At 38.0% G+C, this 14,346-nt stretch overlaps 1 protein-coding gene across 3 annotated transcripts in view; it reads right to left on the bottom strand.

Moving 5' to 3' along the window:
- Nucleotides 1-14,346, bottom strand: part of EPHA6 (EPH receptor A6) — a 348,542-nt gene that overhangs the window by 261,569 nt on the left and 72,627 nt on the right. For all 3 annotated transcript variants that reach the window (XM_081859642.1, XM_081859643.1, XM_081859644.1), the window contains exon 3: nt 1,111-1,774. In XM_081859642.1, the coding sequence (XP_081715768.1) occupies nt 1,111-1,774 (664 nt within the window). The remainder of the gene's footprint in view (nt 1-1,110; nt 1,775-14,346) is intronic.

The following is a 14,346-nucleotide window of genomic DNA, read 5'->3' as shown; positions in this document are numbered from 1 at the left end:
ATTATTTGTAATTATTAGTCATATTAAACAGATTATCTAGGTAGATACCCATCACAGAAGCATTATCTGTTTGCATGTTTTTATTATTTTCTTTCATGGATGTAAGCTGCCCAAGAGTATTGGTATTAAAAAGTGGTTCACAAATTTATACAAACAATCAAATAGAAATAAAATGAAATACTTAATATATATATTTCTATTTCTATATATTTAAATTATATGAATATTTATTCACATGCCCAAATATCAGAATGCTATTTTCCCCCCTAGATCACTGCTTAACCTGAAATGGGGAGGTACTGTACTATATTGAGACACAAATAAATTCCCTCATACTCCATTGTCAAAAGCTTTCATTTATAGTCTCAACTTACTAACATTTCAATCTTTTCTACATACACTTGCAAATATAGTGATCACACTAATGTTTTACACTGAGCATTTGTTTCTGTGAGAAAGAACACAGCAATAACTAGTACCAAAGTAACTGTGCAGCAGTTACCAAAGTAACTGTGCAGTAACTGTGCTAGTACCAAAGTAACTGTGCAGCAGTACACTTGGGATGTACCGTCTACCTGTTCTTTAGTATTCATGCAAAGTATCTGCTGTTTCTTTTCTCAGAAGTAACTGCTTATTTTATCTTATACAATATGTAGTGCTTTAAAGACAAATATTGCCTTTATATATTGTATTGTTTCACACTTATGAATTTATTTATCACCCTCAGGATCCCCTCCAACTCTACAATTCCATGATACTCTGATCCTTAGGTACATAGCAGTAAATCTTTAATCTTCCATCGAATTAATCATATTTGATATTCATGCAGCAACTTAAATTTTGTATTCTTCATAACAAATGAAAAACTATTGTGCTTTACCCATTAATTTATTACAAGTAAGCATCTTTGTTTTCCCTGAACATGCACATTCTGTATTCTTTGTTGAAAATTGTTCTGATTTGAATATATCCTGAGCAACATACAACAGTAAAATAGATCATGAGCTCATAAAACTGATTTCGCCATTAAGTTCAGTGAAACCTGGATGACAGGCCAAGTGGTAAAACAACAAAAAGTGCCCTGGAATTAATTAAGAACAATGATCTTACCATGGCAGGAACCATCCACTTCTTCATACCCAACGCTGCAGATGCATCGTCCTAGAGGAACAAGCCAATCCCCATCTGCTCCACAATATAATTTTGGAGTGTCCCGCTCCTCAGCACTCTTCACACAGGAACCTCGTACTTCCACTAAAGATGAAGAATCAACCCTTGGAATAGTGTCAGGAAACATAGCCAAATTCCGAACAGTGAAAGGACACTTTTTGTAGTAAACACGGACAGAGACCAAAGCGATGCATGCACCAATGTCTTGAAAAGCAAGAAAAAATCCTTTCCTGTTTATTGGTCCCACCTCACGAACTTCTGTGTTCAGTTTAAGGATGCGATCACCCAAATCCATCTGAGTAAAACTCTCATCAGCTGCAATAGTATCAATTTTACTATACTGGTTTGGCTTGAACTTAATTCCATGGGATTCGTCTGATTCCAGGTAGTAGAGGTTAAATGTTTCCTTGCATGTTCCCAGTACCCATGGAATGCTGTTGCAGTCCCTCAGTGTAAACTTCATTTCCACATAAATTTTCTGAGCTGCATCACGGGAGATCCAATTTGTACGAAGCCAGTTGTTCTGGTTGGGTTCCATAACATTACATACCTGGTAAGTGTGGATGGGGCGATTATATTCATCCATTTCTGTTATAGCATCCCACTGAAAAGAAAATACAATTCATGAAAAAAAATAAATCTTTATCCACACTTTCAATTGTTGCCAGTATAGAAGACTGACCTTAAAATTGCAAGGAAACCAACACAAATATTGAAATCAGATGCATATTAAGGATCAGGCTATTATAATTCTAATGATTCTTATTTTATTTTCCTCTAGATGACTTTGAACCACACAATAATGTGTATTAATATTCAGTTGCGAGCCCAGGTGCAGTGAGCACACCACCCCTGAAGCTGGGGAGTGAGAAGCAAAAAATAACCTAAGTGGATGATCTGGGATCAAAACAGGCCACAGTGTTTATTGATTACAGATGTAAGTAGGCTTAGGGTTATCCTGAACCATCCAGTCAGTCTGCTGGCTGTTTACAATTGGGGTTTGATCTTGGGTTTGGATTGCCCTATGACATACTGTATTTTTCCGTCTATAAGACGCCCCCATGTATTAGATGCCCCCTATTTTTGGGGACTCAGATTTAGGGAAATGGGGGGAGATATATCTATTTATAAGACGCCCACCAAATTTTTGACATTATTTTTTTAGGGGGGAAATCTAGTCTTATGCACTGAAAAATACGGTACATTGAATAAGACCAATTCTTAAGGATCACCCCTCAGCCCTTGTCTGGGCATTCGGAAAGAAGCACCTCCCCTAGGATCCTTGCAACCGGGAGAGAGAGAGCTGCCCATGGGGGCAGGGTGAGCCAAGGCAGGGCATGCTGCGTGGAGTCTCTGCAGCTTTCCCCTCAGCTGTAGGGCAGCTGAGGCAGTGGGCAGACACAAGCCCTGCGTTGCTCGAAAAAGCAGCGCGGAGCTTGCAGGCAGTCTGCCCGCACCCTCCCTCTCAGGAGAGATGCATAGCTCAGGCATGCTGCAGGCCCTGCGGTGTGGTGCCCAGTGCCCCCTGCCTCACCTAGCTACGCCTCTGGATTGGGCAGATTCGTGGAGGAGAGGGCTGTTGAAGGCTACTAACCATAAAGGCTGTGTTCTGCCTGCAAAGTTGGAGGCAGCAATACTTCTGGTTTCTGGAAATCACTCGAGGGGAGAGTGCTCCTGCAGTGGCGTAAGAAGGGGGTGCAGTGGGTGCTGGAGTTATTTTTTCCGAAAACACATATTTTTGCCATTTTGTCACCCCTCAGTGATGACCCCTGGGGTGTCCCACATCCACTGCACCCCCCTTCCTGCGCCACTGGACCCCCCCCCCGACAATGTGCTCAAAACGCACCCACAATTCCTAGATTTGTGGGCGGGAAAAATTCAACCCCTTCCCCCCACCCCAGCCAACAGGAGAGGAAATGATTATCCCCATGGCTGTTGAGGTGTGTGGGAAGAGAAGCCCCAGCAATGACAGCCAGCTGCACTGCGCAACAACTGTGGCCTCACAGTTGAAAAGGTAAACGGGATTTGTCTTAATAAACAGCCTGTTAAGTTACTGAACCTCAATACACATTTGCAAGCAGGCACCAAATATATGCGTACAGTTTGCACATACAAGCTATAACTTACTTTCATATGGGAAGGCATTTGTCTAAAATGACCTTCATGTGAAAAGTGAGCCATAGCAACAGCAGGGATATTAGGTTTCCTGTATTTTGTTTGTCATGCTATATTCCAGGATCAAGCTTCTCTTATCAGAGCAATATGAACAGGTGACTTTCCATATGAAACTGATGTGGCACAATTGTCATGTGTATGACGGACACACAGATATGAATAACCCTTTAGTCTTATTTTAAATCAACATATATTTTATCCAATTAGATTTATTCAGGACTGAAATCTAAGTCATGGTTATAACCCTGACACTGAGAATATCAGTGTATTTCATATCTGTACGTTCAAAAGAAAATTTGAACTTATTTGCTATTACTCTGCAAACACTTGCAGAGTAGATAGTAAAGATAAATACAGTACAACAAGCCAGCAGTACTGAGTGGATGATTATGGATAATATATGTAAGAACATCATCATGAAGAATAAAGTTTACACAGAATAAATAAAAGATCATACTATATGCAAAAAGTTAAATAATGCATCAGAAGATAGCACTTCTAGGCATACATATTAGTTGCAGATCTGAATACTACAGCTGTGCCAAAGTGTAGTCATGTAGGAAACTAATCATACCGCTCTATTCTCCATACAGAAGGAAAATGAGGAAATTCCACTTTATTTGTATTTCACTCCAGCATGAATTGGAATATCTTCACTGTCATTAAACATGCACACACATGCACACATGAAGGAGAGTCTTTATTTAAAAGTGGGGAGAAAGTTATCATAAAGCTATGCTTTCCACAGCCTCATACACGAATTCACCCAGGAAGGAAGAGCACCCTGAAGGAGGCATAGAATATTGCCGTAAACCTTTTTGAAGCTACATCATTCCAAAGGCCCCAGAATGCACAGAGGTCCATGTGGACACATGTGGACACATGTGCACACACTCATGAGCCTCTGCTGCTTTGCAGCAGACCAACTGGTCCTTGAGAGATTTCTTTAAAATCCTTTGGACTGTTATATGAGGCACACCCGCAATTTCACAGGAAGTGATCATGCCTGAACAGCAAACAGACCCAGATTAGGTCTCTCAGCATAACTTGTTACTGGCTAAGGGTCCTGCAGATCCTTACCTATTTGAACTCCTCCTCCTCCTTGCCCCAGTACACCCTATTTTGGCAGGTTGCACTGTCTATTCCCTATGGGTAAGCTGGGAACAGCCAGACTAAACTAGGTAGAAGTATCCAACCCTCCTCCAGCATGAAAGATCCAGAGGCCGGACTGCTCTACTCATAAGTATTTCAGAAAAGGAGAAAAGACCCACAAAGCAAGAGGCAATAATGGAAAAAGTTCCCAATTAGCTTTCATAGGCAATCAGTTCCAGCCCACACTGGCCTGCCACCAAAAAGGAGAACTACTAAGTGCAATTCTTTTTTGTCAACTGTGCTATGGCAATGCAGCTGCAACAATTAAATAGGGGGAAAGCATGGCACCATCTTAGGTTTTGACCATGAGAAGACCCATTAATCTGAGGCAAATAAGTCCCTGCCTCCTGCTAACTCTTCCTGCTTAGCAATTGGAAGCAAACATGACTCTCCATGTGGGAATGAGAAAAACCTATTACCGTATTTTTCGCCCTATAGGACGCACTTTTTCTCCTCCAAAAATGAAGGGGAAATCTGTGTGCGTCCTATGGGGCGAATGCAGGCTTTCGCTGAAGCTTGGAGAGTGAGACGGGTCGGTGCGCACCGACCCCTCTCACTCTCCAGGCTTCAGGAAACTATCAGCAAGCCTGGGGAGCCTGCGGGAGTTCCCGCAGGGCTCCCTAGACTGCGGATAGCAGCCTGCTGCCCGAAGCGCGGGGCGCGCTGAAGCCACAATTGGGGGGGGATAATTTTTTCCCCCTTATCCCCCCCAAAAAAAACTAGGTGCGTCCTATGGGCCGGTGTGTCCTATAGGGCGAAAAATACAGTACGTTTATAGTCATTGAAGGTGACAACAGATGCAGTACAACAGAACGTATTATGTTTGCTCTAACCACTCCTATAGAAACAAAGCCTCCAAATGTGTGCACTGTTGCACCTGAGAAAGAAAATCACTAATACTAAGCATGTGAGCTACAAAGGCCTTTGAGACAGGCAATAGATGAGTAGCATTCTGTCTGTATATTGATTGATATACCACAAAGATGAGCATCTGTTCATAAATACCACTTCAACTACCAGAGTTCTTCCCCTTACTGTTATAAAATTCCATAACGTCTATTACTAACTTTTACAGCTTTTCATATTTGCTGTGCAATTGTTCTGAGGAAAATGGAATAAAAGTTGTTTGCATGCATATCTACATACAGTATAACAACCTTTTTCAATATTGGGTCCCCTGATGAACTACAACATCTGTGGACCGAAGGTTGAAAAAGGCAGCCCTGGAGACATCAAAATAAAGTTTTAAAAATATCTATAAGTATATAGATTTCACACAGCTCTGCCTTTCCAACACACTCAAATTAGAATTTCTTTATTTTGTATGTTCGTGTCCTCCAAATGTGCCTTGCTAGTAGGAATTACAAGTGCAGCTATTTATTCATAGTTCTTGCGCACAATGTTTGCAGCATACTTCCTATTTCCCAAAACTTAAATTAGATTCTGTAACTTGTCTAATTAGTGTTGCCTATTTAAAATACACATGTAAGCAAGCTCCAAAATACATTATTTGGTTTACAAAAACAATAACTGTGTTCCAATACTATGCACGTGTCTGTTTAAAGTCAGAACAGACCTCAATATAAAGTATGTCAATTTCTCATTGTTCTACAGTAGCAGCTTTTACAAAATTTCACAAGAGGAGCATTTCACCCTTATAAATGTACAACAGAAGCAGACATAATATCATTTTTTTCTAGTGGTACAACTTGAATAGCAATGTTAATAAACAAATATATAACCCACAATCTCTTATTACCTGTCAGAAAGCTGAGAAGGCAGAAAGAATACTATAAAAGCATGTGCTAAGTTAGTCGAACATACTGAATACATTTTTTATTTGAAATGCAAACATAATTCTCTAAAGAATAATGTTTGGAAGGGAGGTGGCAGGGATTTAGTCTCACTAAATCCAAAAAGAACAAATTTGTACATGCATAAAGAACCAAAGTTTGGCTTCATCTATGATTACTTGGAATTGGAAACAATGGATAATTCAATATAAGACAAATATTGAATGCCTTCAGAATGCCTGGTTAGACCCAAACTCACCATTTATAGCCATTATTGACCACAAATGTACAGTCGGGTCCATGACTTGGGATTCACTGACTATGTGTGCAAACACATCCATGAAGAAATGAAAGAGAAGTTTTTAAAATATGTTAATACTACATTAAATATGAGAAATGAGGATAGATCTACTTTCAAATATTTAAAGAACTGCACTAAAGATAATAGAATTCACTGTTTTTGTCTTTGCCACAGAGAGAAGCAGCAGGCAGTGGATCTGAGCTATAGGAATGGTAAGGTGGCAATTAGCAAATGTTTCTCAATACAAGTAAGAACTGATGAATACAGTTGAGGAATAAGTTAATGAAGCCAGAGTTTTTCTGCTACTTTTTATTTTCCACTCTCTTGTTTTTTGCACAAAGAAAGTATTTCCAAAATATTATGAATGATGTGTACATGTACAGCCTATGTGTCTGCTTGGCTGGAGGCAAAATACACATACCCAAATGGTGCCTCTATAAGCATAGTATTTATAAATTATGCTGCTCACCTCATTTTTGTTTTTAGAATTGGTTCTTTTTTTGATTTTTTTTTTATTGAAGCTTATAACTCAAAAAATATAAGATGCTGTAGTGCATGATATGCTACACAAAGCACTCTGAGGTGTATATTCAAGTCAACTAGAAGTTCCATCCTACCTCCCTTCTAATGTTGGTACCCTAAGTACTTGTTCCATATACAATCTTGCACATTTACTCTGAATCCAAGAGTAACATATAACATAGTGGCTCACAGATAATCTCCTATAAGAAATATTTTTAAAGACATGCCAAGGAGTGTTCTTTCAGAGAAGGCTTAATTACAGGGAATCCGGTCTCCGCATTTGTATGTACCTAGACAATACCTGACATTCCTTCAAGCTCTTTGATTTTAAGTAATAGTTTATATATTTGCTATTAAAGATTGGAAGTCTGTTGAATGTTACTGTAGCATGGATGCTTTTGAAAACTAAACAGCCCATAGTAGGCATTAGCTCCTTATAAGAAAAACTGTATGGATTTCTTTTTGATTATATTAGAGGCAAAGGTTTTATGCAAGTGTATTTTGGTTTGGTTTTGCATGTTTAGGAAATGCAGTCAGGAAATGTCGTCCAGAAGGCACTTACCAGATTTTCCAATGCATTGTGGCAACACTGCAAACCAACCCATGATACTGTTACCAGTTTATGGGGTGTGTGACACCCTAAATTCCTGGGTCCAATAAAAGGTAGACTTAATCAAGATTTGGGAAGTTAAACCATTACAAATCTCTTAAGTTAAAAATACAAGGCAGGCCAACCTGGTGATCGCTCATCAGTTTGTTACGGGTTATTAGGGGAGCAAAGCTTGTTAATAACCAAGTCATTATGGAAACAAGGGGGGAAGGGAGGTGGGTGATTAACAAAGCAGTTACTTTGTGCTGGACAGCAGTGGGGGTGTGAGCCCCTCCTTCCTCTAGAGAGGCAGTAAGCAGGAGACAAAAGGACAGAATTTTTAGGATGAAAGTTGGCAGTGATGCACTGGCAAAAACTGGGACAGGCTGTAAGAAGGAGACAGAACACATGTCTGATTTCTGATTTTAATCCAAGGCTGTTGTGCCTACGGGAAAGCAAGTGACCCTCTTGGAAACCTCTCCATCGTAGACTCAGGTTGTATATGCAGTATACGCAAATAAACCACAGTGTTCCCCTAGCTACCAGCATGAGTTTGACCAAACTGCGGGAGGCAGTGGAAGACAGGAGTGCCTGGTGTGCTCTGGTCCATGGGGTTACAAAGAGTCAGACACAACTAAATGACTAAATAACAACAATAATAAAGGCATCACAGTCTCCACTGTGCCTCATTTGTAAAAGGAAACACAAATCTTGGGTAAGGCCTGGAGCCTCACACCATTCAGAGATTGGGGTGGCATGCAACAAGCAGTACTGACACAACCAAGTTTATTTTGGCATGGGTGCTTGCGAATGTGTGCATGTTCTATCATATGAAGCCATCCATCACAAAAACAGATATAGGAGCAGGCATGTGAGGAGCAGAGAACCACCAAATCGCTACATTATATGTATTAGAGCCATCACAAGCCTATGTATCTGATATGCCAAAATGCTAAAAATGGTGTTGGCTGCACCTGACTCATCCAGTATGACAATGACAATTCTGAACCCAAGGATCTATGCAGCAATTATTGTGAATTTTTTTCAGACTAAGGCTACAATTTCCCATCCTTTACTCTGGACTTGTTTAAAGTAAAAAGAATTGCTCTAAGTTTAATCAGATAGTAGACAGATTGCTTATTTGGATACAAATTCCACTGATTTCAATAGACTACCCAGAAATGATGTTTAGGATTATAGCCTCAATGAGAAATGTGATTTCAATTTGTGACAGCTATGTAGTTACTCCAAAAAAGTTTGATTTAAAATATTTTTCTTCTTTTTAAAAGGAAGTAGAAAAGTAAAGTAGAACACAATGACTGTAATAATTTGAATTTGAACAGCTTAAGCATGGAATTGTCTTGCTGCAGGGAATTACTTTTAAAGCCAAAAGTTACAATGTGCTTCTTTCTCACCAAAAAGAAAAATGGTTGAACTGTCATCCTCCTAATGGGATAGTTTTCATGAAAACTATTTAAATATTCACTTTGAACCAATATCCTGGTTTGAACTTCAGAAATTAGAGCTTTGAATTCTGCTACTAGGCATTTAGTTAATAGTGCAGATCTCCATTCTTCATGAGGAAAGAAAGGATTCCGAATTTAAATAATGACTAATTTAAAGGATAAAATGGTGGTGAGGGCTATCAAATATGGATAATCTCTATTGAATTCAAGGCAAACAGTAAAAAAATGCAAAGGGTATCTATAAATGATGGATAACTAATTTATTTTAATGTAAGTTAGTATCTAGCCACTGTCTCCAAACCAAACTAATGATGGTTTGACAACCTCTACAACACATTTGGCTGGCAACTTGTTTAAAATGGGACATTAGTCCAGAGAGGTAAGTGGGCGAAGGCCACCAAAAAGGCAGAGGGTTCATCACCAAACCACTCTTAGATCTATTGTGCCTATTTACACATCACATAATGAATAGCATATGCATAATTGAAAAAGACAAAAATTATGGATAATTTTTCAAAAATTTGCATATGGTAATTTAAATGTAAATAAGCAACTTTTGAAATAATTTCTAGAATTCTTCTGTTAATTAACTACTCCAAGGAGTTCAGTGCAATGCACAGTTGTTCCCCGTTCCCATTTTATTCTCATAGGATAGCAAGTAACCCAAGTCCCAAAGGTTTCTCAGTATGGCACTCTAATTACTTTATCAGTGAAGTAGACTATACTCCACAAAAGCCTACACCACAGTAATAAATATTTTCATATTTAAGGTATGAATCATTTCTACTTTTGCTGCAGCAGACTAACATGCCTATACTTATGGAACACAAAATTATGGCGTCATTTCTGTGCCCTTCATAATGTACAAAATGCTTTGCAAACTCTAATACTTTGCAAAGTATTATCCTTCTACTCTGTGAAGATAAACACTCCATATGGAGTGTAGCCAAGTATAAGACTTGCCCATCTGCTGAGTACAGAGTTCAGTTGGACTCTAAACCCACAGCAAATCTTCTGCACATTTCTAAACTCCTGTTTTGAACTACTATAGTGAAACCTCTGCATAAACAAATCTGAATTGCTGTACTGAATTTTTCACTGTCAGATCCACAGTTGGAAGACAGAAGTACTATGATATTATTAACACATGCAGAATTCTGATGAAGCATATGCTAGCGATTTTACTTTGAGTGTATTTTTGCATGGGGGAACATCCCAAAGGCTGGGTTAGAGAACTATTATTTAAACATGATATGAAACTTCTGCTGAAACATCAGAACTGACATTTATTGGCCTGCATGGGAAACTTTGTATATAAACTTAGCTGAAGTCAGCACTATTTTGTCCTTCACTTAAATAGAGCATGAAATTTTTATGAATTTAAGTGTGTTGGTAGAGAGAAAGAATCACAACAAGAAGAAACATTTTGAGTGAAATGCTCAATTTATTAACACCTCCTCTATGTTTATATCAACTGCTGTTTCCTGGGTTTGAATGAAATGCATTGCAAAGATCTTTCTAACCTTGAGTGGTTCAGCAATGGAACAAAATAGCTTGACAGGCTGTGGAATTTGTTTTCTTTGATAATTAAAGGAAACTGAGAGGCAGTGTGCATTTTTTAAGTATACACTATCGATTGATTTGCTCTCTTACCTGCTTATGCCTGAGCTGTTTGTGCACTGTCAGGGATAATTGTCTTTTTAAAAAGCCCATATGCAAAATTATATACAAAAAAATAAGTATATTGTATATGAGTAAAAGTCAAGCTCTACGTGAGACTATATTCCTAGAGCATATACGGTAAGCATTCATTCACATGTATTTTTATCAAGTAGTATGCATTGTTTGGATCTGTTTATATGCTGGTAAATTTAGGGAACCTGATGTACATGCATATATGTGTATAATATGTGCTTAATATTATATAATATTGTATAATAATAAATACAATCTGTGAAAAATGTTCATATTTTTAATGGAACTGGGGGGAAACAACCTCGCTTCTCATCAGGGTCAAGACAAGAAGTAGAAAAAAATCAGAGGGTAAGGTCAAAACTGAGTAAATTCCATCCTTATGGGTATGAAAGGTGCTCCATATATTTTGGGCAGTTTTAGTCATACCAGTACAAATCCATGAACAAAAGATCCATGGAGCCACTATTAGGGTTTGATGTGTAGCTTTGTTTACATAGTTTCACGAAACCACACATATGGATTGCTGCACATATGAATGAGACCTGAATATTTATTGCACTGTAAATATTGCTATATTAAGGTCAGTATCTTGCAACCAATGAAGCATTTTAAAATACCATGAAACTATGGAGACTGTACAAAATACATAAATGAGGGCAAGACTGTATTGAAGAAAAACAAAATGCTGAATGGATATTTGGAGAACTGATTTTATAGCTTATGTTGGCTATACTGAAGAACCCAAATCTTCACAATAAATCTTCTCAACGTAAGAACAGTTTATAATCCCAAAACTATGATAATCCTAATAATTTATATCTTCATGATTTTCTTAAAATAAATATGAATACAATATATTTACCACAGTAATTTTGACTGCCTCTTTAAAGAGGGATTACATGAAACTGAAGACTTTTTTATGGTTTGCACTTTCCAGTTTTAAAGATTTAAAATAAAAGTTTATATTAGTGACATTCTTTAGCAATGACATTTTATAGCCTTGTAGCCAAATGTGCTTGAACAGGCATTTCTACACTCAGGGTTCTTCTTTTTGTATTGCTAGTATTTCTTTTTTAAGCTCTGGGGATAGTTTGTCTGCATGATAAAATATTCTGAAATGTAATTCCTACATCTTATTAAAAATCTGTGACTCATATTCAATTTGAACAGTAGTGAGATTCGCAGCTTGTAAAATGCCCCAGAGTGGACACCGGATCTGAAATCTACACAAAACAATAGAGTTAAAACCTTAGCTCTTCTTCCTGATGGGCTTCGCCAACAACATTACTAATACTACTACAGTACAATCATTAATAATGCTTAACATTTGTACAGAGTTTTTTGGTGTTCAAAGCACTTCCCATGAATATGACTTCTAAGACTTACAACAACTTTGTAGGTTCACTCACCTAATGAGTTAAGGTAGAGCTGAGAGTCAAATCAGATTCAAAGATCAGTCTCTTAGCTGCTACAGCACACCACAAAGGTTTCATTTAATTCCAACAGTATGCTATAAGGAATGTAAACATTACAAGGTAGAGAGAAAGAGGGCTTATACAACATCTTAAGGTTTTTTTTTTATAAAAAAAATGTGTTGATGTTGACTTAAGCATCATTTAAAATGTGTAGCCTGGAAGCTGACTCAGAATTGTGCATACATACATACATACATACATACCACTATGTTATGTGGGCCACAATTAGTTGAATTTACCCATCTAAATATTTCAGGAAGAGGCAGCAGTAAGCAGAATGGGAAAAATGCACTGAAGCACAAACAAGAATTGAAGAGAATATTCTCATAAATCAAAGTATAATGTTACTTATGGAGAAACTGACAAAGTTATGAAAGGTTGGGCTAAGAAACAAACTCTTGGGCCTATAAACATATTGATAGTACAGTGGTACCTCGGGTTACATACGCTTCAGGTTACATACGCTTCAGGTTACAGACTCTGCTAACCCAGAAATAGCACCTCGGGTTAAGAACTTTGCTTCAGGATGAGAACAGAAATCGTGCTCTGGTGGTGCGGCAGCAGCAGTAGGTCCCATTAGCTAAAGTGGTGCTTCAGGTTAAGAACAGTTTCAGGTTAAGAACGGACCTCCGGAATGAATTAAGTACTTAACCCGAGGTACCACTGTAAATTTTTGGCTACATATGATTCTCTCCCAACAAGAGAAAAAATATTCAGTGAAACATTGAAGTAAAGTAGAATGAAGCAACTGACTAGTTCCTACAAATGAGACAATCGAACTCTCTGTATGCAAAGCAAAACACAAATGAAATAAATATATCACTGTATTATAAAGCACCAGAGATTATACTGCAGATCTTAAAACACAGACTAGAAATAGTGACCTTCAGCTTCTCCTTGCTGTCACATATTACCCAAAATTTATTTCTATGTGACTGACATTTTCAGTATAACACAAATGCTCCAAGGTTTTAATTAAAGTTCTTCCTGCCCACATCTCATTCTCATCTTTTTTCTTCTTTAGACTCTGTTGATCAACCTCTTAAAATCTCTTCACACATCTTGTGATATACTTTCTGACAGCATCTCTTTCAAGTATTCAGGCCTCTGTTTTTTCTTTCTCTTGCTGTCTGCAGCATTTTTATTTTATGTTCTGTTTATATGTGATCTCATCTTGTCACAGGTCTTCTGTATGCTAATGCTTAGAAATATTTGCAACACTACATGAATCCTCAGGGGGCCCATTCATACATTATGAGTTGAACTAATCTGTGAAACAATCAACTCACAATAGTGGTCTCATCCTGTATGAACAATGCCTAGCAGAAACGATATTCATAGAAGATATCAACCAGTCAGATTTTTATTTTGTGTAGGCAGTGCTTATTACAAAGCAAGAGAAACCACAACTGCAAATTATGAAAACTTAATATTGAAGATGTAATGACAACTCCCACAAACAATTAAAATGGGGGAATAGATATTCCATCTTTTTCTCTGTGCACATTCTTCTCTCATGTTACATTGGCCACAATTATTTGCAGCAATAAGGGCTGATTCATAAGGCATTCTAATTTTATAGTTTTGACTATCATGAAATATCCTTTGTGCCCTGGAATATGTGGGTCTCATCAAAGGCCACATATCGGAGATGCTGAGTCACAAAACTGTGATACTAAGCAAGTATTTTGAGGAGAAATATTTCAGAGAGTTTATCAGTCATATCTCACAGATTAGTCTGTGGTTTGCTTGGGGAACAGGGAGTACATAGGGAATGGAATGACAGCTTGAGAAAGGATTCAGCATAACGAGGAAGCTAGCTTTGGTTGGTTGCGTAGGCACTTGCAAGCAAAACAGGAAAAAGCCATTTGGTGACACAATGAAAGATCCTTGTGTTCTGACTACAGCTGTTTCTGTCTGCAGGAGAGTTAAAAAGGCTCAAAATAATGTGAAAGCTGGTTTTGTTGGTTACCTAGGCAGTACCAAACAAATAGGAAAATGCCACTTA

Source organism: Podarcis erhardii, assembly GCF_964252035.2.
Source record: "Podarcis erhardii genome assembly, chromosome: 4".
In the NCBI taxonomy this organism is placed as follows: domain Eukaryota; kingdom Metazoa; phylum Chordata; class Lepidosauria; order Squamata; family Lacertidae; genus Podarcis; species Podarcis erhardii.
This window is presented reverse-complemented; position numbering and strand designations above follow the sequence as displayed.